At 47.5% G+C, this 25,868-nt stretch overlaps 1 protein-coding gene across 1 annotated transcript in view; it reads left to right on the forward strand.

Moving 5' to 3' along the window:
- LOC104631713 (mucin-5AC) overlaps window positions 1–25,868 on the forward strand; it is a 51,775-nt gene that overhangs the window by 18,626 nt on the left and 7,281 nt on the right. Inside the window, 21 exon segments of the mRNA XM_075753030.1 lie at window positions 349–487; window positions 587–700; window positions 1,018–1,197; window positions 1,681–1,920; window positions 2,534–2,690; window positions 3,278–3,406; window positions 3,752–3,893; window positions 5,189–5,232; window positions 5,332–5,538; window positions 6,829–17,659; window positions 17,718–17,769; window positions 17,772–19,581; window positions 19,783–20,003; window positions 20,835–21,009; window positions 21,187–21,437; window positions 22,838–23,021; window positions 23,389–23,587; window positions 24,555–24,733; window positions 24,956–25,025; window positions 25,332–25,432; window positions 25,808–25,839. Of these exon segments, the coding sequence (XP_075609145.1) occupies window positions 349–487; window positions 587–700; window positions 1,018–1,197; window positions 1,681–1,920; window positions 2,534–2,690; window positions 3,278–3,406; window positions 3,752–3,893; window positions 5,189–5,232; window positions 5,332–5,538; window positions 6,829–17,659; window positions 17,718–17,769; window positions 17,772–19,581; window positions 19,783–20,003; window positions 20,835–21,009; window positions 21,187–21,437; window positions 22,838–23,021; window positions 23,389–23,587; window positions 24,555–24,733; window positions 24,956–25,025; window positions 25,332–25,432; window positions 25,808–25,839 (15,457 nt within the window).

The raw sequence follows: 25,868 nt of genomic DNA on the forward strand, positions 1-25,868 counted from the left end.
GGTCAGGAGAACAATGTGGTTTGTTGTCATACTCATTCAAGTCAAGAAAGCATTTTTCCTTGCAAGCAATCCCTACATTTCAATACATCCAACATGATTTGGAAATTTGAAAGATTTAAAGTATTTTCTAACCCAAATTATTCATGACATCATGAAGTAACACAGTCTTTGGGTAATTCCCAAAGGCTCTTGAGCTATGCTGCATTTCTGAGAATAAGCAAATCTTATTTTGTCATTATAGGCTTAACACATTTTAAAATCAGATTGATGTACATGCAGGAATGTATGTATAGCTATATCATGTGTATATCTGGTTTTTATATTTTGAGTGCTTTTTGTCTTATGTAGCACATGTAGAAACAGAAAATGGCACTGCTCTGAGGAACCTTGCCTGGAAACCTGTTCTGTTTATGGAGATGGGCATTACACCACCTTTGATGGCAAACGCTTTGATTTTGAAGGAGACTGTGAATATGTTCTGGTCCAGGTAACAGAGTCCTTCACAGATTTTTGCACTATTGAAGTACCTTGCATTTAACGTATGACCATGTAACATAGTTAACATTGAATATTATTCCCATTTCAGAACTACTGTGGTCAACATGGTATGAATCAGGGAACCTTCAGAGTCATCACTGAGAACATTCCATGTGGCACTACAGGAACCACCTGCTCTAAGTCTATTAAAGTTTTCCTGGGGGTAAGTATTTTCTTTAATAAGTTGTACCTCGGGCCTATGTGCCAGAAGGATGGAACAAGCTGTCCCAGATGGACTGCATTGTGAAGACAGTGAAAATGTTACTACACTTCTTTGCTCACTGCCAACGATTCTGCTCTCTGCTAGAGAAAGCAAAGGAGGGAATTCTAAAGAAAAATTGCTTAACATGAGGTTGTTGAATAGAATAATTTTGATGATAATAGAGTTATTATTTCAATAACAGTTACTGGTGATATATAAAACTGTACCCAATAGGTGACTTTTTAAATTGGCATCTAACTTTTTTTTTCCTGTCCTAGAACTATGAGCTGGTACTCAGTGATGGACACTCTGATGTCATCCAGAGGACACCTGGAGGAAAAATGCCATTCCAAATCCGTTCCATGGGCATCTACCTGGTGGTTGACACTACTGTTGGCCTGATACTCATGTGGGACAAGAAAACCAGTATATTCATCAAACTTAGTCCCAGCTTTCAGGTAAATTTAAAAATCCAAACCCTGGATAAAATGCTTCCTGAAACATATTCATGTTATCTCTCAAATTAAAAAAAAATAGAAATTTAGACTGTAACTAGAAGATTGAAAGAGCAGTGATTGCATATTATTATCCTTGTACTGTTGACTTAGATTGTATACTACACATTTTCCTTAAATTATGTTATTTAGTAACAGCATCTACATCAGTAGCTTTCTTCATGAAAAGCCCTCACTGAAGAGGTATGTTCAGGATTACATAAAACTAATTAGCTCAATATTAAGAACAAAAAACATGAGTCCTATGCTTATCCTTCCTAACAACGTTAGAGTCATCTCTTCATGAAAGGTATTTATTATGTCTAGGACTGTTACTGAAGAGGCCCAGATAATCTTAAATAAGATTCATCCTGAGGTGTGTTACTCACAGATACTGAGAAACTGTACCTTACTGATCTTTTTCATTTTGTGTTTATCCCCATGCAGGGACATGTCTGTGGACTTTGTGGAAACTATGATGGCAATGGAAATAATGACTTCACTACTCGCAGTCAGTCAGTGGTAGGAAATGTGCTGGAGTTTGCCAATAGCTGGAAAGTGTCTTCTAGTTGCCCAAATGCCAATCGTACCAAGGATCCATGCACTGCAAACCCATACAGGAAAGCCTGGGCACAGAAGCAATGCAGTATCATTACCAGTGAAGTGTTTGCAAAGTGTCACTCCCAGGTGAGACAAAAACGTCAGTCTTACATTCTCTTGAGCCAGAAATTACATTAATTTTTATGTGGGATAGCTGAAAAATACACTACAACACACTTTGTCATGCTTGACAAAGTGAAGTCAGATCAAGTTCCAAGGAGATTGCATAGAATCTTCACTTTCATATTCTCAGCTTGTGCCTTGAACTAGTACACCAAAGAAATTGATAATTGGGGTTTTTTTAATAGAAGGGACAATCACAGATAAATCTCGGGATATGTATATTTTCTAAAGGCATCATTTTCTACTAATATAAATATCAGCCACCTGGTATATATGACTGTGTGCTAGCTTGTAGTAATGTAACAGTATTCTTTCTCCAAATGTATCTTCTACATCAAATTGTTCTTAGCATTATGACATATTAGTAGCTTTTTTCTATGTTTTCTTTTTTTTCCAGTTAGCTTTTTTCTACATTTTCTTCTTGATTTTTCAAAGCATTCTCATGGTGTCTTCCTTTCTTATCTTTCTCACACATACAGAGTTGTTAGTTCCAGGTATTTTATTCAGCTTTTTTAGGACAGTGAATGCCTTTTCAAAGAGGACAAGTGCATGAAAATTCAAATGTTTTCTCCAACAGGTTGAACCAAATGAATACTATCAAGCATGTGTGGATGATGCTTGTGCCTGCGACACTGGAGGAGACTGTGAATGTTTCTGTACAGCAGTAGCTGCCTATGCTCAAGCGTGCAATGAGATGGACATCTGCATTTCATGGAGAACCCCATCTATTTGTCGTGAGTCTCATTCTATTACTTTTTGAAGGGGTCCAGAGGGAAAGAAAACAGAGAAGAAAAAAAGAAAAATAAGTGGAACCAACAAAGAAAGAAGGATAAAATTGTATTTGTAAGAGGCATTGCTGTATTCTAAAGACAGCAAAAAAATCACAAAGCATTGGGTAAATCACTGGAAGCCAATCTATCTTGTTAAAATGAAGCCATTGATAGTAAATTTGCCAGTGGTGTCATTAGTGTCTGATTTGCTTGTCAATCATGATACACAACTGGTGAACTATATTATAATATTACATTCCCACCTGTCTACACCAGGCTCAGTGTAAATAAATATTAGTTAATACTAGTTAAAATCAATTCAATTAATTGATTTTTCATGCTTAATGTGTAACTGTTCTATGCTTTATAACTTTATTGGTGTCAAAATGTGGTAGAAGCGTAACCATTGTATTAAATTAGAAATAAAACAATATAGTGTTCACCACCTATGTGATTATGCTGATCACATGGGATTTTACCCAGCAAAACTGGAAGACTGTAGAGCAAAAAGATCAAAGAAGGTCTTTATCTGTAATTTCTCCTTCCTCTAGCTCTGTTCTGTGATTACTACAATCCACAAGGGGAATGCGAGTGGCACTACAAGCCATGTGGAGCCCCTTGTATGAAGACCTGCAATAATCCAAGCGGGAACTGCCTTCATGAGTTGAGAGGTTTGGAAGGTAAACATAATTATGCATATCTCATTCTACTTAGAAAAAGCTAAAATGCAATATGACTAACAAAATTTATATTACTCAGTATACAACATGTTTATATTAGAAATTATAAGAAGAGATTTTTCTAGTTAGTATCTTATTCCCTAGTGGATCATGAACTTGTTTGGAGTGAAGATGAGGACGAAATGCTCCCAAGCTTAATGTGCAGTCAAAGGAAGAGCAGTAACAGAGTCTGAAATTCCACTTAACATATGGCATAATTTGAGGAAAGCAGATATAAGCAGAGTATAGAGTTACTTCTACTTGTGAAAGGCCTAGCGTCAACATAACTGTCATTTTTTATTGCAGGCTGCTATCCACACTGTCCAAAGAATAAGTCCTATTTTGATGAAGAAACCATGACTTGTGTTTCTAATTGTGGTTGTTATGAAAATGGAAAAAATTACAAACCAGGAATGCAGATGCCTTCACAGCAGAATTGTCAATCATGGTAGGATTAGTAAAGATTTTTAAAGTTGAGTTTAAAGTTATGGAACATAATTCATCATGCATTAAGTTTTTTGTTTGCCAATAGGAACTAGGCCAGTCATAGGCTGCTGAATAAAGTCTAATTTTCTTCTGTTCCCAGGAACTTAAATGATGACATGGTGAAACATTTAACCATAGAGAGATTAATTTACTACTTATTCTGTATTCTTATTAAAGTACTTTAAAATTATTATTTTATTATCATTATTAAGTAAAACAAAATTAAAATAATAATATAGCAATAGTCTCAGAGTTTTTAGTGATATCCCTAAAATCATTATGTTAAATTATTGGGAAGTTAGTAGGCAACTAACCTTCATTGTTTTGAGCTTGTTTCTGTTATTGCACTAGTACTTGCATATTTGCAACAGTCAGCAAGTATTCCCACACATTCTATTAGAATTGATGACATGGTGGGACAAGTGTTGCTAACCCTTCTATCAAATAGCACAGATTTAGCAGAACCAGTTGTGAAGCAGCTAACACCTGTCCTAAGATACCTTTAAAGTAGTTACACTTGAATACTGTAAGCAGCGCAGCCAGAATGGCAGAGAGCTTAGCAGGAAATCCATCTGAGCTAACCCAAATTTCATGGCATGTTTTGCAGTTCATAGACAGCTTTAGGACTAAACCTAACCTGTTAAATACATGTCTATATTTACTTAAGTTTCTTCAGTGTACAGATGCCCTTAGTCACTGTAAATAAATATATCAAGATTCAGTTCTTAACAGATAATAGATAAACTAATGCATTCTTGCATCTTTTGGAGGTCTGATGGAAATTCTGTGTGGACAACTTCAATATTCATGATTGGAGTTTGGTTGGACTTGATGACCTTAAAGGTCTTTTCCAACCAAAACAATTCTGATTCCATGATTCTATGATACAGTCATCCTTTCTCAAATGATACATTTACTGCACTTTCCCTTCCAAAAAATAAGTGTACGTATCAGGGAGATAAGAACATTTCTAATCACCCCTCCCCACATCTTTGCCCAGCCTGCAAAAGCACTAATAAGGATACTACATGTTTAGTATGCTGGCATAGAAGAGTTGCCTTTCTTGCCAGAAAACTGAGTGATCCTACCTAATCTGAATTTGTACAGCAGAACTGAGTATCTAACTCAGAGAAGACAGGAACTTTCTACATTTAAACACAATGAATAGCAAAGAATCAACAGAAAAAATTGAAACAATAAAATGATGTCATGAACCAATTTATTCACATTCATGATCTCCTTTTTTCTCTTTTCCAGTGAATGCACAAATCATGGCAAAATATGCAAATATGATGAATATGGTATGTTGACAATGTTGGTTTTATCTGAATAGGATGCATTTGAGGTACACGGCTCTGTGTTTCGGATACCAAGGAATAACACACTCTTTTGATTTACAGAATGTGTCTGCATTTATGAGGGACAGAAATACCACTATAAAGATGTGATCTACAATACTACAGATGGTACAGGAGGATGTATTGTTGCAACCTGCGGTCCCAATGGAACACTTCAAAGGGTTGTCTATGAATGTCCAATGTCAACGTCACCCACAACAGCAACAACGTTTCACTTCAGCACTATGCCACCTGCCACTACTTCCACAGGTACGTCCTTTATAGCCCATAAGAGTGTATTCTGTTCATCAGTGAGTAAAATATAGCTACACAACCATGCCCACACTCACAACATAAATGAATTAATACAACCTCAAAATAAATGACACTAAGTCTCATTTGGTTTCAGTCACTAATTGGTAACCAAACTAATACAAGTAGATAAACACAGAAAATAAAACGACTTCTGAAACACCAAAATGGAAACCACTGCGCACTGTTTTGATACTATTATTTTGTTTCTCTTCATAGTGAACAATTAAAAAAACAGTATCAGATTTATTATCTGTAATTGTAACTATTTCTATACTGGAATAATCTTTATTGAATGAATGATTCATTTTTTTTCCTATTAAATTACAGAATGATTACATTCTGTAGAATTCCTAGTAGGGTTCATGGTATCTGTAATTACAGTACTAAGTGGATTGCTCAGATATTGGCACTGAGATACTGAAATTTTCATTTCTAGAATTTCTGTACAGCATTCTTCAGTTTGGTAAGCTCTAATTACTATGGGCACATGTTGTTTAATGAAATAAGTATTCAACATAAAATTTAGAACTCCAAGTTTTGAAATCACAGAAATCATCAGCACTGCTGGAATTCATTAGCCATTTTCCAGCCATTTCACAATGAGAATTCACCTGCAAAAGCTCATGGATTGCTCTCCAACTAATAAATGGTTTCTTAAGACCAGAGCTAAAGTACAAAGTGTAGGGGTGCTAATAATGCTGCATTAGACATCTTTTACTTCAAATGGAGAAGCAAATACAATGCAGCATACTACATGAGGAGTCAACTCATTTGGAAGAAAAAAGTACCTATGAATCTTGATGCATAGAAGAAATGTTATTCTTTCCACTGGATTTGAATCTGGGTTTTGACTTTCCAGAGAGACTAATAAATATTGAAACAAGATAGAAATCAACCAATTACACTGAATCAAATGCAAAAAAAAAAAAGTGAGAAATTTTTTCTCCAATGTGTATAAATTATGCCTGAGACTTCTTTCAGCACTATGTAAAAAATAATTGGCATTATCTTGGGAAGTGACAGTTCCAAGCACGTCAGTACATTGAATTGCTGGGTGATGGATTTTCTGTTCTACTTCATATCAAATTGTAAGTAAGTACACTAAACTGAATACACTGCAGATTCACAATGCAATCAAATGACCCACCACCTAGGAAATTTTTCAGCCCATTTAATGTAATAAAAAGAGAATATCTACAGGAATTTATTCTAAGTTTTGTGGCCTCTTCTTTTTCTCTTTCACAGTGTCACCAACTACATCAGTATGTGTTCATGAAGTCTGTGAGTGGTCAGAATGGTATGATGGGAGTCTGCAAACCCCTGGCTACGATGGTGGAGATTTTGAAACCTTTGATGATTTGAGAGCCAAAGGTTATGAAGTCTGTAAAGCTCCACGGGCTGTTCAATGCAGAGCAGAGAAATTCCCTAATGTACCACTGGAAGACCTTGGCCAAAAAGTAGAATGCAGTACAACAGCTGGTCTTATATGTTACAACAAAGATCAAATTTCAACAATGTGCAACAATTATGAAATCAGAATCTTATGCTGTGTTTTTGTACCATGCTCTTCCACAACACATTTTAGCACGTCAACACTGATCACAACTGCGCCTAAAAGCACAGAAACATCAAGTCCCACTGAAGAAACTACATCATTTTCAACCACTGCAACATCACCAGTTACTACAACTTCTGCAAGTACACCATTCAAATCCACTACTGAAAAAACAACAGTCACAACTGAACTGACAACACCTGTCACAACATCTTCAACAATTCCTCTTTGCATAAAAGAAGAATGTTACTGGTCGATGTGGTACGATGTCAGTTATCCCGGGTCTGGATACAATGATGGAGATTTTGATACAATTCAGAACATTAAAAATAAGGGATACAAAGTCTGTGATAACAGAAAGGATGTTGAATGCAGAGCAGTAAGGTTCCCAAATACACCATATCCGCTCCTGGAGCAACACATAACATGTAATACAGAAGAAGGGTTGAAATGCTACAATAAAGACCAACTACCACCAATTTGCTATAACTATAAACTAAGATTTAAATGCTGTACAGATATAACAGTACCATGCCAGTCAACTACAGCGCCCCATACAACTACAAAAATAACAAAACCAACACAGATTTTTTCAACAATCCAAAGTACGTCATCCACAGAAGTACCGACCACACCACACATACAAACTAAACATAAGACAACAACAGTACCGACAGCTCGACCAGAAACAGAATATATTCATACAAGAACTACAACACTACCAATAACAACCAGCCAAACTGAAACAATGACCACAACATTCTCAAGGCCAACCATACCAACAACGACCAGACCCACTCCCGCCATCACGTCCCCCACCACCCAGTCCACTACCCGCTGTGAACCCGAGGTCTGCTCCTGGAGCGAATGGTTTGATGTCGACTTCCCCTCCTCGGGGCCCAGCCAGGGAGACTTTGAAACCTACCAGCACATCCGGGCCGCCGGGAAGGAAATCTGTCAACGGCCCAAGGAAATCGAGTGCCGGGCGGAGGACTACCCCGAGGTTTCCATCCAATACGTCGGACAGGTCGTGCAGTGCGACGTCCACTTTGGACTGGTGTGCAAGAACGAAGACCAGACGGGCAAATTGAAGATGTGCCTCAACTACAAGATCCGCGTCCTCTGCTGCAGCCCTAACTACAACTGCCCAGGGAGCACCACCTTGCCCACCACCAGCCCCACCACCATCACCTCCCCCACGTCGACCGGCACCGGCACCACCACAACGCCCACCATGGTCACGACCTCCACCTCCACGTTCTACACCCCCACCACGCTGCCCACCTCCTCAGAAACCACATCGCAAACCTACACTACCACCACCACCACTCTCACGCCAACAACGACCAGACCCACTCCCGCCATCACGTCCCCCACCACCCAGTCCACTACCCGCTGTGAACCCGAGGTCTGCTCCTGGAGCGAATGGTTTGATGTCGACTTCCCCTCCTCGGGGCCCAGCCAGGGAGACTTTGAAACCTACCAGCACATCCGGGCCGCCGGGAAGGAAATCTGTCAACGGCCCAAGGAAATCGAGTGCCGGGCGGAGGACTACCCCGAGGTTTCCATCCAATACGTCGGACAGGTCGTGCAGTGCGACGTCCACTTTGGACTGGTGTGCAAGAACGAAGACCAGATGGGCAAATTGAAGATGTGCCTCAACTACAAGATCCGCGTCCTCTGCTGCAGCCCTAACTACAACTGCCCAGGGAGCACCACCTTGCCCACCACCAGCCCCACCACCATCACCTCCCCCACGTCGACCGGCACCGGCACCACCACAACGCCCACCACAGTCACGACCTCCACCTCCACGTTCTACACCCCCACCACGCTGCCCACCTCCTCAGAAACCACATCGCAAACCTACACTACCACCACCACCACTCTCACGCCAACAACGACCAGACCCACTCCCGCCATCACGTCCCCCACCACCCAGTCCACTACCCGCTGTGAACCCGAGGTCTGCTCCTGGAGCGAATGGTTTGATGTCGACTTCCCCTCCTCGGGGCCCAGCCAGGGAGACTTTGAAACCTACCAGCACATCCGGGCCGCCGGGAAGGAAATCTGTCAACGGCCCAAGGAAATCGAGTGCCGGGCGGAGGACTACCCCGAGGTTTCCATCCAATACGTCGGACAGGTCGTGCAGTGCGACGTCCACTTTGGACTGGTGTGCAAGAACGAAGACCAGACGGGCAAATTGAAGATGTGCCTCAACTACAAGATCCGCGTCCTCTGCTGCAGCCCTAACTACAACTGCCCAGGGAGCACCACCTTGCCCACCACCAGCCCCACCACCATCACCTCCCCCACGTCAACCGGCACCGGCACCACCACAACGCCCACCACGGTCACGACCTCCACCTCCACGTTCTACACCCCCACCACGCTGCCCACCTCCTCAGAAACCACATCGCAAACCTACACTACCACCACCACCACTCTCACGCCAACAACGACCAGACCCACTCCCGCCATCACGTCCCCCACCACCCAGTCCACTACCCGCTGTGAACCCGAGGTCTGCTCCTGGAGCGAATGGTTTGATGTCGACTTCCCCTCCTCGGGGCCCAGCCAGGGAGACTTTGAAACCTACCAGCACATCCGGGCCGCCGGGAAGGAAATCTGTCAACGGCCCAAGGAAATCGAGTGCCGGGCGGAGGACTACCCCGAGGTTTCCATCCAATACGTCGGACAGGTCGTGCAGTGCGACGTCCACTTTGGACTGGTGTGCAAGAACGAAGACCAGACGGGCAAATTGAAGATGTGCCTCAACTACAAGATCCGCGTCCTCTGCTGCAGCCCTAACTACAACTGCCCAGGGAGCACCACCTTGCCCACCACCAGCCCCACCACCATCACCTCCCCCACGTCGACCGGCACCGGCACCACCACAACGCCCACCACGGTCACGACCTCCACCTCCACGTTCTACACCCCCACCACGCTGCCCACCTCCTCAGAAACCACATCGCAAACCTACACTACCACCACCACCACTCTCACGCCAACAACGACCAGACCCACTCCCGCCATCACGTCCCCCACCACCCAGTCCACTACCCGCTGTGAACCCGAGGTCTGCTCCTGGAGCGAATGGTTTGATGTCGACTTCCCCTCCTCGGGGCCCAGCCAGGGAGACTTTGAAACCTACCAGCACATCCGGGCCGCCGGGAAGGAAATCTGTCAACGGCCCAAGGAAATCGAGTGCCGGGCGGAGGACTACCCCGAGGTTTCCATCCAATACGTCGGACAGGTCGTGCAGTGCGACGTCCGCTTTGGACTGGTGTGCAAGAACGAAGACCAGACGGGCAAATTGAAGATGTGCCTCAACTACAAGATCCGCGTCCTCTGCTGCAGCCCTAACTACAACTGCCCAGGGAGCACCACCTTGCCCACCACCAGCCCCACCACCATCACCTCCCCCACGTCGACCGGCACCGGCACCACCACAACGCCCACCACGGTCACGACCTCCACCTCCACGTTCTACACCCCCACCACGCTGCCCACCTCCTCAGAAACCACATCGCAAACCTACACTACCACCACCACCACTCTCACGCCAACAACGACCAGACCCACTCCCGCCATCACGTCCCCCACCACCCAGTCCACTACCCGCTGTGAACCCGAGGTCTGCTCCTGGAGCGAATGGTTTGATGTCGACTTCCCCTCCTCGGGGCCCAGCCAGGGAGACTTTGAAACCTACCAGCACATCCGGGCCGCCGGGAAGGAAATCTGTCAACGGCCCAAGGAAATCGAGTGCCGGGCGGAGGACTACCCCGAGGTTTCCATCCAATACGTCGGACAGGTCGTGCAGTGCGACGTCCACTTTGGACTGGTGTGCAAGAACGAAGACCAGACGGGCAAATTGAAGATGTGCCTCAACTACAAGATCCGCGTCCTCTGCTGCAGCCCTAACTACAACTGCCCAGGGAGCACCACCTTGCCCACCACCAGCCCCACCACCATCACCTCCCCCACGTCGACCGGCACCGGCACCACCACAACGCCCACCACGGTCACGACCTCCACCTCCACGTTCTACACCCCCACCACGCTGCCCACCTCCTCAGAAACCACATCGCAAACCTACACTACCACCACCACCACTCTCACGCCAACAACGACCAGACCCACTCCCGCCATCACGTCCCCCACCACCCAGTCCACTACCCGCTGTGAACCCGAGGTCTGCTCCTGGAGCGAATGGTTTGATGTCGACTTCCCCTCCTCGGGGCCCAGCCAGGGAGACTTTGAAACCTACCAGCACATCCGGGCCGCCGGGAAGGAAATCTGTCAACGGCCCAAGGAAATCGAGTGCCGGGCGGAGGACTACCCCGAGGTTTCCATCCAATACGTCGGACAGGTCGTGCAGTGCGACGTCCACTTTGGACTGGTGTGCAAGAACGAAGACCAGACGGGCAAATTGAAGATGTGCCTCAACTACAAGATCCGCGTCCTCTGCTGCAGCCCTAACTACAACTGCCCAGGGAGCACCACCTTGCCCACCACCAGCCCCACCACCATCACCTCCCCCACGTCGACCGGCACCGGCACCACCACAACGCCCACCACGGTCACGACCTCCACCTCCACGTTCTACACCCCCACCACGCTGCCCACCTCCTCAGTAACCACATCGCAAACCTACACTACCACCACCACCACTCTCACGCCAACAACGACCAGACCCACTCCCGCCATCACGTCCCCCACCACCCAGTCCACTACCCGCTGTGAACCCGAGGTCTGCTCCTGGAGCGAATGGTTTGATGTCGACTTCCCCTCCTCGGGGCCCAGCCAGGGAGACTTTGAAACCTACCAGCACATCCGGGCCGCCGGGAAGGAAATCTGTCAACGGCCCAAGGAAATCGAGTGCCGGGCGGAGGACTACCCCGAGGTTTCCATCCAATACGTCGGACAGGTCGTGCAGTGCGACGTCAACTTTGGACTGGTGTGCAAGAACGAAGACCAGACGGGCAAATTGAAGATGTGCCTCAACTACAAGATCCGCGTCCTCTGCTGCAGCCCTAACTACAACTGCCCAGGGAGCACCACCTTGCCCACCACCAGCCCCACCACCATCACCTCCCCCACGTCGACCGGCACCGGCACCACCACAACGCCCACCACGGTCACGACCTCCACCTCCACGTTCTACACCCCCACCACGCTGCCCACCTCCTCAGAAACCACATCGCAAACCTACACTACCACCACCACCACTCTCACGCCAACAACGACCAGACCCACTCCCGCCATCACGTCCCCCACCACCCAGTCCACTACCCGCTGTGAACCCGAGGTCTGCTCCTGGAGCGAATGGTTTGATGTCGACTTCCCCTCCTCGGGGCCCAGCCAGGGAGACTTTGAAACCTACCAGCACATCCGGGCCGCCGGGAAGGAAATCTGTCAACGGCCCAAGGAAATCGAGTGCCGGGCGGAGGACTACCCCGAGGTTTCCATCCAATACGTCGGACAGGTCGTGCAGTGCGACGTCCACTTTGGACTGGTGTGCAAGAACGAAGACCAGACGGGCAAATTGAAGATGTGCCTCAACTACAAGATCCGCGTCCTCTGCTGCAGCCCTAACTACAACTGCCCAGGGAGCACCACCTTGCCCACCACCAGCCCCACCACCATCACCTCCCCCACGTCGACCGGCACCGGCACCACCACAACGCCCACCACGGTCACGACCTCCACCTCCACGTTCTACACCCCCACCACGCTGCCCACCTCCTCAGAAACCACATCGCAAACCTACACTACCACCACCACCACTCTCACGCCAACAACGACCAGACCCACTCCCGCCATCACGTCCCCCACCACCCAGTCCACTACCCGCTGTGAACCCGAGGTCTGCTCCTGGAGCGAATGGTTTGATGTCGACTTCCCCTCCTCGGGGCCCAGCCAGGGAGACTTTGAAACCTACCAGCACATCCGGGCCGCCGGGAAGGAAATCTGTCAACGGCCCAAGGAAATCGAGTGCCGGGCGGAGGACTACCCCGAGGTTTCCATCCAATACGTCGGACAGGTCGTGCAGTGCGACGTCCACTTTGGACTGGTGTGCAAGAACGAAGACCAGACGGGCAAATTGAAGATGTGCCTCAACTACAAGATCCGCGTCCTCTGCTGCAGCCCTAACTACAACTGCCCAGGGAGCACCACCTTGCCCACCACCAGCCCCACCACCATCACCTCCCCCACGTCGACCGGCACCGGCACCACCACAACGCCCACCACGGTCACGACCTCCACCTCCACGTTCTACACCCCCACCACGCTGCCCACCTCCTCAGAAACCACATCGCAAACCTACACTACCACCACCACCACTCTCACGCCAACAACGACCAGACCCACTCCCGCCATCACGTCCCCCACCACCCAGTCCACTACCCGCTGTGAACCCGAGGTCTGCTCCTGGAGCGAATGGTTTGATGTCGACTTCCCCTCCTCGGGGCCCAGCCAGGGAGACTTTGAAACCTACCAGCACATCCGGGCCGCCGGGAAGGAAATCTGTCAACGGCCCAAGGAAATCGAGTGCCGGGCGGAGGACTACCCCGAGGTTTCCATCCAATACGTCGGACAGGTCGTGCAGTGCGACGTCCACTTTGGACTGGTGTGCAAGAACGAAGACCAGACGGGCAAATTGAAGATGTGCCTCAACTACAAGATCCGCGTCCTCTGCTGCAGCCCTAACTACAACTGCCCAGGGAGCACCACCTTGCCCACCACCAGCCCCACCACCATCACCTCCCCCACGTCGACCGGCACCGGCACCACCACAACGCCCACCACGGTCACGACCTCCACCTCCACGTTCTACACCCCCACCACGCGGCCCACCTCCTCAGAAACCACATCGCAAACCTACACTACCACCACCACCACTCTCACGCCAACAACGACCAGACCCACTCCCGCCATCACGTCCCCCACCACCCAGTCCACTACCCGCTGTGAACCCGAGGTCTGCTCCTGGAGCGAATGGTTTGATGTCGACTTCCCCTCCTCGGGGCCCAGCCAGGGAGACTTTGAAACCTACCAGCACATCCGGGCCGCCGGGAAGGAAATCTGTCAACGGCCCAAGGAAATCGAGTGCCGGGCGGAGGACTACCCCGAGGTTTCCATCCAATACGTCGGACAGGTCGTGCAGTGCGACGTCCACTTTGGACTGGTGTGCAAGAACGAAGACCAGACGGGCAAATTGAAGATGTGCCTCAACTACAAGATCCGCGTCCTCTGCTGCAGCCCTAACTACAACTGCCCAGGGAGCACCACCTTGCCCACCACCAGCCCCACCACCATCACCTCCCCCACGTCGACCGGCACCGGCACCACCACAACGCCCACCACGGTCACGACCTCCACCTCCACGTTCTACACCCCCACCACGCGGCCCACCTCCTCAGAAACCACATCGCAAACCTACACTACCACCACCACCACTCTCACGCCAACAACGACCAGACCCACTCCCGCCATCACGTCCCCCACCACCCAGTCCACTACCCGCTGTGAACCCGAGGTCTGCTCCTGGAGCGAATGGTTTGATGTCGACTTCCCCTCCTCGGGGCCCAGCCAGGGAGACTTTGAAACCTACCAGCACATCCGGGCCGCCGGGAAGGAAATCTGTCAACGGCCCAAGGAAATCGAGTGCCGGGCGGAGGACTACCCCGAGGTTTCCATCCAATACGTCGGACAGGTCGTGCAGTGCGACGTCCACTTTGGACTGGTGTGCAAGAACGAAGACCAGACGGGCAAATTGAAGATGTGCCTCAACTACAAGATCCGCGTCCTCTGCTGCAGCCCTAACTACAACTGCCCAGGGAGCACCACCTTGCCCACCACCAGCCCCACCACCATCACCTCCCCCACGTCGACCGGCACCGGCACCACCACAACGCCCACCACGGTCACGACCTCCACCTCCACGTTCTACACCCCCACCACGCGGCCCACCTCCTCAGAAACCACATCGCAAACCTACACTACCACCACCACCACTCTCACGCCAACAACGACCAGACCCACTCCCGCCATCACGTCCCCCACCACCCAGTCCACTACCCGCTGTGAACCCGAGGTCTGCTCCTGGAGCGAATGGTTTGATGTCGACTTCCCCTCCTCGGGGCCCAGCCAGGGAGACTTTGAAACCTACCAGCACATCCGGGCCGCCGGGAAGGAAATCTGTCAACGGCCCAAGGAAATCGAGTGCCGGGCGGAGGACTACCCCGAGGTTTCCATCCAATACGTCGGACAGGTCGTGCAGTGCGACGTCCACTTTGGACTGGTGTGCAAGAACGAAGACCAGACGGGCAAATTGAAGATGTGCCTCAACTACAAGATCCGCGTCCTCTGCTGCAGCCCTAACTACAACTGCCCAGGGAGCACCACCTTGCCCACCACCAGCCCCACCACCATCACCTCCCCCACGTCGACCGGCACCGGCACCACCACAACGCCCACCACGGTCACGACCTCCACCTCCACGTTCTACACCCCCACCACGCGGCCCACCTCCTCAGAAACCACATCGCAAACCTACACTACCACCACCACCACTCTCACGCCAACAACGACCAGACCCACTCCCGCCATCACGTCCCCCACCACCCAGTCCACTACCCGCTGTGAACCCGAGGTCTGCTCCTGGAGCGAATGGTTTGATGTCGACTTCCCCTCCTCGGGGCCCAGCCAGGGAGACTTTGAAACCTACCAGCACATCCGGGCCGCCGGGAAGGAAATCTGTCAACGGCCCAAGGAAATCGAGTGCCGGGCGGAGGACTACCCCGAGGTTTCCATCCAATACGTCGGACAGGTCGTGCAGTGCGACGTCCACTTTGGACTGGTGTGCAAGAACGAAGACCAGACGGGCAAATTGAAGATGTGCCTCAACTACAAGATCCGCGTCCTCTGCTGCAGCCCTAACTACAACTGCCCAGGGAGCACCACCTTGCCCACCACCAGCCCCACCACCATCACCTCCCCCACGTCGACCGGCACCGGCACCACCACAACGCCCACCACGGTCACGACCTCCACCTCCACGTTCTACACCCCCACCACGCGGCCCACCTCCTCAGAAACCACATCGCAAACCTACACTACCACCACCACCACTCTCACGCCAACAACGACCAGACCCACTCCCGCCATCACGTCCCCCACCACCCAGTCCACTACCCGCTGTGAACCCGAGGTCTGCTCCTGGAGCGAATGGTTTGATGTCGACTTCCCCTCCTCGGGGCCCAGCCAGGGAGACTTTGAAACCTACCAGCACATCCGGGCCGCCGGGAAGGAAATCTGTCAACGGCCCAAGGAAATCGAGTGCCGGGCGGAGGACTACCCCGAGGTTTCCATCCAATACGTCGGACAGGTCGTGCAGTGCGACGTCCACTTTGGACTGGTGTGCAAGAACGAAGACCAGACGGGCAAATTGAAGATGTGCCTCAACTACAAGATCCGCGTCCTCTGCTGCAGCCCTAACTACAACTGCCCAGGGAGCACCACCTTGCCCACCACCAGCCCCACCACCATCACCTCCCCCACGTCGACCGGCACCGGCACCACCACAACGCCCACCACGGTCACGACCTCCACCTCCACGTTCTACACCCCCACCACGCGGCCCACCTCCTCAGAAACCACATCGCAAACCTACACTACCACCACCACCACTCTCACGCCAACAACGACCAGACCCACTCCCGCCATCACGTCCCCCACCACCCAGTCCACTACCCGCTGTGAACCCGAGGTCTGCTCCTGGAGCGAATGGTTTGATGTCGACTTCCCCTCCTCGGGGCCCAGCCAGGGAGACTTTGAAACCTACCAGCACATCCGGGCCGCCGGGAAGGAAATCTGTCAACGGCCCAAGGAAATCGAGTGCCGGGCGGAGGACTACCCCGAGGTTTCCATCCAATACGTCGGACAGGTCGTGCAGTGCGACGTCCACTTTGGACTGGTGTGCAAGAACGAAGACCAGACGGGCAAATTGAAGATGTGCCTCAACTACAAGATCCGCGTCCTCTGCTGCAGCCCTAACTACAACTGCCCAGGGAGCACCACCTTGCCCACCACCAGCCCCACCACCATCACCTCCCCCACGTCGACCGGCACCGGCACCACCACAACGCCCACCACGGTCACGACCTCCACCTCCACGTTCTACACCCCCACCACGCTGCCCACCTCCTCAGTAACCACATCGCAAACCTACACTACCACCACCACCACTCTCACGCCAACAACGACCAGACCCACTCCCGCCATCACGTCCCCCACCACCCAGTCCACTACCCGCTGTGAACCCGAGGTCTGCTCCTGGAGCGAATGGTTTGATGTCGACTTCCCCTCCTCGGGGCCCAGCCAGGGAGACTTTGAAACCTACCAGCACATCCGGGCCGCCGGGAAGGAAATCTGTCAACGGCCCAAGGAAATCGAGTGCCGGGCGGAGGACTACCCCGAGGTTTCCATCCAATACGTCGGACAGGTCGTGCAGTGCGACGTCCACTTTGGACTGGTGTGCAAGAACGAAGACCAGACGGGCAAATTGAAGATGTGCCTCAACTACAAGATCCGCGTCCTCTGCTGCAGCCCTAACTACAACTGCCCAGGGAGCACCACCTTGCCCACCACCAGCCCCACCACCATCACCTCCCCCACGTCGACCGGCACCGGCACCACCACAACGCCCACCACGGTCACGACCTCCACCTCCACGTTCTACACCCCCACCACGCTGCCCACCTCCTCAGAAACCACATCGCAAACCTACACTACCACCACCACCACTCTCACGCCAACAACGACCAGACCCACTCCCGCCATCACGTCCCCCACCACCCAGTCCACTACCCGCTGTGAACCCGAGGTCTGCTCCTGGAGCGAATGGTTTGATGTCGACTTCCCCTCCTCGGGGCCCAGCCAGGGAGACTTTGAAACCTACCAGCACATCCGGGCCGCCGGGAAGGAAATCTGTCAACGGCCCAAGGAAATCGAGTGCCGGGCGGAGGACTACCCCGAGGTTTCCATCCAATACGTCGGACAGGTCGTGCAGTGCGACGTCCACTTTGGACTGGTGTGCAAGAACGAAGACCAGACGGGCAAATTGAAGATGTGCCTCAACTACAAGATCCGCGTCCTCTGCTGCAGCCCTAACTACAACTGCCCAGGGAGCACCACCTTGCCCACCACCAGCCCCACCACCATCACCTCCCCCACGTCGACCGGCACCGGCACCACCACAACGCCCACCACGGTCACGACCTCCACCTCCACGTTCTACACCCCCACCACGCGGCCCACCTCCTCAGAAACCACATCGCAAACCTACACTACCACCACCACCACTCTCACGCCAACAACGACCAGACCCACTCCCGCCATCACGTCCCCCACCACCCAGTCCACTACCCGCTGTGAACCCGAGGTCTGCTCCTGGAGCGAATGGTTTGATGTCGACTTCCCCTCCTCGGGGCCCAGCCAGGGAGACTTTGAAACCTACCAGCACATCCGGGCCGCCGGGAAGGAAATCTGTCAACGGCCCAAGGAAATCGAGTGCCGGGCGGAGGACTACCCCGAGGTTTCCATCCAATACGTCGGACAGGTCGTGCAGTGCGACGTCCACTTTGGACTGGTGTGCAAGAACGAAGACCAGACAGGCAAATTGAAGATGTGCCTCAACTACAAGATCCGCGTCCTCTGCTGCAGCCCTAACTACAACTGCCCAGGGAGCACCACCTTGCCCACCACCAGCCCCACCACCATCACCTCCCCCACGTCGACCGGCACCGGCACCACCACAACGCCCACCACGGTCACGACCTCCACCTCCACGTTCTACACCCCCACCACGCTGCCCACCTCCTCAGAAACCACATCGCAAACCTACACTACCACCACCACCACTCTCACGCCAACAACGACCAGACCCACTCCCGCCATCACGTCCCCCACCACCCAGTCCACTACCCGCTGTGAACCCGAGGTCTGCTCCTGGAGCGAATGGTTTGATGTCGACTTCCCCTCCTCGGGGCCCAGCCAGGGAGACTTTGAAACCTACCAGCACATCCGGGCCGCCGGGAAGGAAATCTGTCAACGGCCCAAGGAAATCGAGTGCCGGGCGGAGGACTACCCCGAGGTTTCCATCCAATACGTCGGACAGGTCGTGCAGTGCGACGTCCACTTTGGACTGGTGTGCAAGAACGAAGACCAGACGGGCAAATTGAAGATGTGCCTCAACTACAAGATCCGTGTCCTCTGCTGCAGCCCTAACTACAACTGCCCAGGGAGCACCACCTTGCCCACCACCAGCCTTACCACCACTTCTACCACCTCTGTACCTTGCTGCACCACCACTTCTTCTACTCCTGTATCAACACCATGCTTCTGTAAAATTGGCGATTCTATTTTTTCACCTGGTTAGTTTACCTGATTTCTTCGTGTCTATATACCTCGTATTTAATTTTTTGTGTTCATTTTTCATGACATTCTCCTTAATTTTCTTTTTAATATGTTTACAACTTTTTATTGGAAATTATATATTGCCTTGTTGAATTATTTTGAAAATTTTATAATCCTTTTTTCCTTGTATCTTCTTGTGGTTTTCATTTTTTCTGCAGGTGATTTGATTTACAACCAAATGGATAGTGATGGATGCAGATTTTATGCCATCTGTAGTGCAACATGTACGGTTGAACGACACAGTGTCGATTGTAACGTTACTACTCCTCTACCCAGTACTTCCCCTGAATGGTCTACTGTAACATCAGTTCCTGTGCCTACCACTTCTGGAAGAGTTCCTTTTCATGGTTGTGTTTCTAGTACTTACCCTCCTCTACAGGTATGTAATTTCTGTGTTATGATCATTGAAATAACATCAATGTTAGGTTCAGACCATAAAGGAACAGATTGCAGTTTTTAAACCGTATTTTTGCAGATTGCCAGAATACTTGTTGCTAGTGATAGGCAGTATATATGACATAAAATTTCTCTGTGCCTTCATAATTTTTTTTCATATTGAGATAGCAAGCTACAATAATCTTTTCTAATTATTTTAGTGCTAGTAAAACACTTTCTGATGAACTGCATTGCATAAATAACAAACCCTCCTAATGAAATAATAGAGGAAGTTTTCTTGTGCATTTTGTTTCTTCACCATACAGAAAAATTTAAGCTACTGTGGAGGCTTGTATATTTTTCTGTTGTCCTGCCCTCTTACTTGTGCTTTTGTAGCCATTCTTTTTTTTTTTTTTTTTTTTTTTTTTTAATAGGGGTAAACTGTTGTGATAGTGAAGTACAGATTATATAGCTAGTGCAAAGGTCTGTTCCCTTGACCTAAGAAGTATCCCCCCAAACTGCAGATGATCTCCTCATGCAGAAGAAATAGCCGGAATTAAGGTTCCCACCTCCTTGTAGCATAAGAAAAAAATGTGTAGAATACTGGCAACCTTGTACTGTCAATGAAGATTTTTATTTTAGTCTTTGCTTCATATTTGGAAAACAACAGTTTCTGATCCTCCATATCATGGTCAGAAATTGAAGAGAAATAACACATTAATTTTCTTTCCAACACCACCATTACTGTAAACAATATACTATTAAACTGAAAATATGAGTAAAGTTCATATCTGTTTGCAAACTCCTGTGACAGCAGTTTTTGTTCATTTTGCAGCCTGGACAAAGATACAAATTATCCAACTGTACAGAACTCATCTGTAAGGGAGACAACAAGGTAGAAGTAATTCCAACACATTGCCCACCTGTAAAGGAAATTACCTGTGCGAACAAATATCCACCAATACTGGTCCCTGATGAAAATGGCTGCTGTTACCATTATGAATGTCAATGTAAGCACCAGTAGATTAAGTAATAACCTTTTTTGAAAAAAGCAAAACTGTACAGATTATATGGGCATTTTGTCTTCTCATGGTTGCTCTAAATTGTAGTAAATTCACTTCAGTTTCTAAATTCTTTCTTCTACATTAATTTTCATGTTAATCTTCTAAATATTTTCTCTCTGTCAGGTGTGTGCAGTGGATGGGGTGATCCTCATTATATTACTTTTGATGGAACCTACTATACTTTCCTTGAAAATTGCACTTACGTCCTGGTGAAACAGATTGTACCTAAATATGACAACTTCCGTGTTTATATTGACAATTATTACTGTGATGCAAAAGATGGACTTTCCTGCCCTAAATCCATTATTATTTTCTACAAATCTGCAGAAGTGGTGCTGACCCGTAAACTCATGAATGGTGTGATGACCAATGTGGTAAAATAACCATTTTTTATTTTTGAAAAAAAGAAATAATGTCCATAGGCCTTACTGATTCTCATTTGAAATACAGTCTGTTCGAATATCATATCATAGAGGTGATGAGGGCAGAGGGTATCACTAGGGAAAAAGGATTACACCAGTTTCTAAGAACAAAACATCAGAAACAGCCTAGCACTATGCAGATATTAATATATTACATGCATGTGTGTGTATGTCTAAATAACACTATACAGCTGATACAGAAGGCAGAATACTTACACTTGATTCATGTTTCATGAAAACTAGTACACTGTGCCATTCACTTATGTAAACAAACACATAATGAATGTGAAACATGAATGCAAATCACAAGCATAATTCTTCTCTCATGGTGAAGATAGGTATGTATCCCTTATCAGCTGAATGACTAGGGACTCCTTCCTCTGCATAGGGAACTTCAGGCACCAAACAGAGCCATGACGTGATTCCCCCTCCAATTTCCTGCTGGGAAGAGAGGTAAAGAAAAGGGTGACTGGGGGTGTTACTTCACCTTCATGATCCTAAACTAGTGCTGGCAAGCCAGTGAAAACTAAGTCAGTCCCACTGTTACACTGGAGAATTTATTAGTTGATCAGAGAACTCAAAGATGTGGGAGGAAAAGTTTGTCTCAATATGCACTGCCCCCCTACTGAGCCATGCCAAGTTCTCCTTACCTACAGTCAGAAAGGCATGCTGAAACAATTAGTCCAGTGATTCCCTGTGAAAGAAAACAATAACTGACAGTTTTAACTCTTACTTTATCCCAATTCAATGAGAAGAAAATTGCAGAATAATTCCTGACAAAATGTTATTAAGCATATGTCAACCTTCATTAGCTCATATAAGATACAGGCTGCAAATGGAACAGCTTAGATTAACGAATGAATCTGACTGCTACATAAAACTGGCACAAGGGACACTTGACTTCATTTTGAGTTTGGACAACTCTTCCAATGACGAGCAATATGTAGTATAGGAATAGTGTGATTTCACAGCAAAGTTATTACATAATAATGGCAGGAATATTTTGGTAGCTACAGAAAACTACCACTCATTTTCATATTAAAAATGTTTACAATAAACAATGAGGCAAAGAAAATACTTAGATTTAGAATACTGTGCATTAGCACACAATCTGCACAAACATGGTACATAGAGGCCACTTAGATTATTATCACACTGTAGCAATACAGCAATACAAGCTGAGATATTAATGCATATATATGTTGTTACTGCAATACCAATGGGCATTGGCTATGATGCACAACAATATGGAATTATGTATAATTATGAAGATTAGAAAATGCATTATTTAAAACAATCAGGCAGAAGCAGTGCTTATTCTGAAGTTGTGGTTTTTTTAACCCTGCATTCAGATGTACTTCAACAAAAAGATTGTCAAACCAGGCTTCAAAAAAGATGGCATTTCTTTCTCCACACTTGGCATCAACATGATTGTTGAAATACAAGAGATTGGTGCAACCATCACCTTTAGTGGGCTGATTTTCTCTGTGAAACTCCCATACAGCAAATTTGGCAACAACACCGAAGGACAGTGCGGTAAGACAGATGCACTAATTGGAGGTGGGACTCTTTCCTCACTCTGGCTGTGCAGTCTCATGATTGGCAGAAATTTTTAAACAGCAGTAAAATGGAAATGAAAACAGCTCTGCTGTTCAGCTTCTGTAGGATCAGAAGCTCAATATTTCAGCAACCTGGTTTTTTTCTTTGGGGCTGGGGTTTTAGGTTTGTTTGTTTTTCCCTAACCTAAACTGAAGTTTATATAACTGTAAAGAAAGCACTCCCTACGAAGCAAGGTACCATATGTTTTTTATGAGCACACCACGTCTAAATGTGATATCAGCACAACAATGTATTGTGCATCTCTGATCTGGCTTTTGAGATTTACATAGCTTGTCTCTTCCAGGAACATGTACAAATAATAAATTAGATGAATGCCGTTTACCAAGTGGTAAGATCATTTCTTCCTGTCCCCAAATGGCTCATCACTGGATTGTTGGTAGCAACGAGTCATGCCATGGAGTACCAATACCACCAGTTGTAACCACACCTTCACCAAAGCCTCACTGTGAAACACCTCGTCTCTGCAAGCTTATTTGGAGCGAGTAAGAAAAGACTGAATTAATTCACTCTTTCTAGACAAAACTGTCTCAGTATCTTACAAGAAGAGTAAGAACTATAGCCCTAGCATGTCATAGTAGCTGAAAAAGTCTGCGTAATGACTGGATATATACAGTAAAAGGTCTTTGCAAAAGCAACAGCTCTTCTTTAATGACTTGCATGCCGAAGATAACTGAGCAAGGAGAGGTGAAGTCACAAAAACAGGGATGCAGCAAGCACTAATATCCATACTCCCTGCATTGCAACCACACAGATTTACATAATCTTTCTCCCTCCCTGCCTCCCAGGGTATGCTCATTCACGCTTAGTTGCACTGTTAAGTAAAGACTGAACTCTAAATTTGAAGCGGACCTTCAGTACCAACCATAAAGAACCTGATTACGAACCAGGTTAACAGGGCAGACAGAAACATCTCAGCCAAAAAGCATCCTTCATTCTTTGTACATTTCATTGAAAACATGGAGCTCCAAAAGCACAAAGGCTTCTTTCCTGCAGTATTTCCTATATTTATGTGAGCTCTGACAAAAGCTTTTTTTCAGCTGAGTCACTTATAAAGACCCTCTTACATGTACTTGCTGTAGTGTCTAATAAGTTATGAGCTATTGTATTGTGCAATTTTTCTATCTCTCAGCTACTTTTATTGTCCCTTTTTCCTCAGTCTGATGCAGTTTCCTTTTTCATTAAATTTCTGGTGTCAGACTGATGAAAACTTGTGTACACATACAGAAACAATATGACCTTTAGCCTCTTTAGAAAAAAAGTGGAGCTTCACATTTCCTAACATTTCCTTTCCTGAATCTATATGCAGATTACTGGCCATTCTTAAGGTTTTATTTCTTGTAATACATTCTTTCCTGAAGCAGGAAGTCACGTGCCATTAACTGAGAATTGCTGGGTTTTATATAATAACTGCTTAACATAAAAGGGGTTTGGTTTCTTTTCTATCTGCAGGATTTTTGCAGAATGCCATGCCGTGATACCACCAGAACCGTTTTTCAAAGGCTGTGTTTTTGATGGATGTCGCATAGCCAATGAATCCATGCAGTGTTCCAGTTTGGAGATATATGCTACAGAGTGTGCTGCTAGAGGTGTCTGCATTGACTGGAGAGGAAAGACCAACAATACATGCCGTAAGTATTGCAGAACTCAAAAATATGTGTGAGAAATGGTAATAATTAGTGTTTTATTCAGTAAACACATCTTATGTCTAACACTTGACTACTATCTACAAAAATACAGTGATGTTCTTACTCACAGAAGCCACAGATAAAGAAGGCAAAGCTGTAGTCACTTTTGCTGCAAAAATGCATCTACTGACAATTTTTGATCTTTTTTCTTCTTTTTCCGTACAGCATACAACTGTCCAGCAACCACGATATATAGCCCATGTGGGCCCATTAATCCTCCTACCTGTGACCCAAGGTATGGAAAGAAAAAAACCACCCTAAAACAACTGCTTATATTTTTCTTTTTTTCTATTTTTACCTATCTACTTTCCTTAGAAAATTAATTACTTCACAATGAAATGTCTTGTGAATTTGGATAATTTATTCAAGATTTATAAATATCAATCAGCTCTATGAATATCCACTTCCTGTTGCACTTCAGAAAATGTAAATTCTTTTGTCTCCCTTGTATCTGACATGGCAACCTTCCACATATGCTGCTGTCTCTCCTGCTTTACTGCAAAAATGTTGTACTCAAATACATACATTCCTCCCATTCTAGCTTGGTTGAGCTTCCTGGTTATGGAGTAACTGAAGGATGTTTCTGTCCTGAAGGAAAGACACTCATGAGTGAAGACAGCAACATTTGTGTCTCTGAATGCTGTAAGTCATTTGTAGCTAATTTGGGGAAAAAATAGAGAACAGGACTGATAGTCAAGAGGCCTGTGTTTTACTGCCATGTTCTACATGGTCAGATCATGGGCAAATCAGCCTCTTTAAGCTCCTTCAGTCTCCCCACCTAAAAATCGAATAATAATCAATATTACCTTTTTTCCATCTTCCTTCCTTACATGAGACCTACCAAAATGGTAGAATTCTACATTTCAGATGAGCTAGTCTGCATATTTATTTTCTTGTCAGTTTTATCTTCACAATATTTCTATTTGAAACTGCACAAATTTACTCCTTTATGTCAGTTTTCAGTGGTGTAAATCTCCATTCATGAGTGTGGTTTGTTTGTTTGTTTTTTCTTTCCAGCTTGTAGGGAACCAAATGGAGCAACCAGATGGGTGAGTATCACAATCGATGTGGTTCATCA

This window comes from Balearica regulorum, chromosome 5 (genome assembly GCF_011004875.1).
Source record: "Balearica regulorum gibbericeps isolate bBalReg1 chromosome 5, bBalReg1.pri, whole genome shotgun sequence".
Classification (NCBI taxonomy): domain Eukaryota; kingdom Metazoa; phylum Chordata; class Aves; order Gruiformes; family Gruidae; genus Balearica; species Balearica regulorum.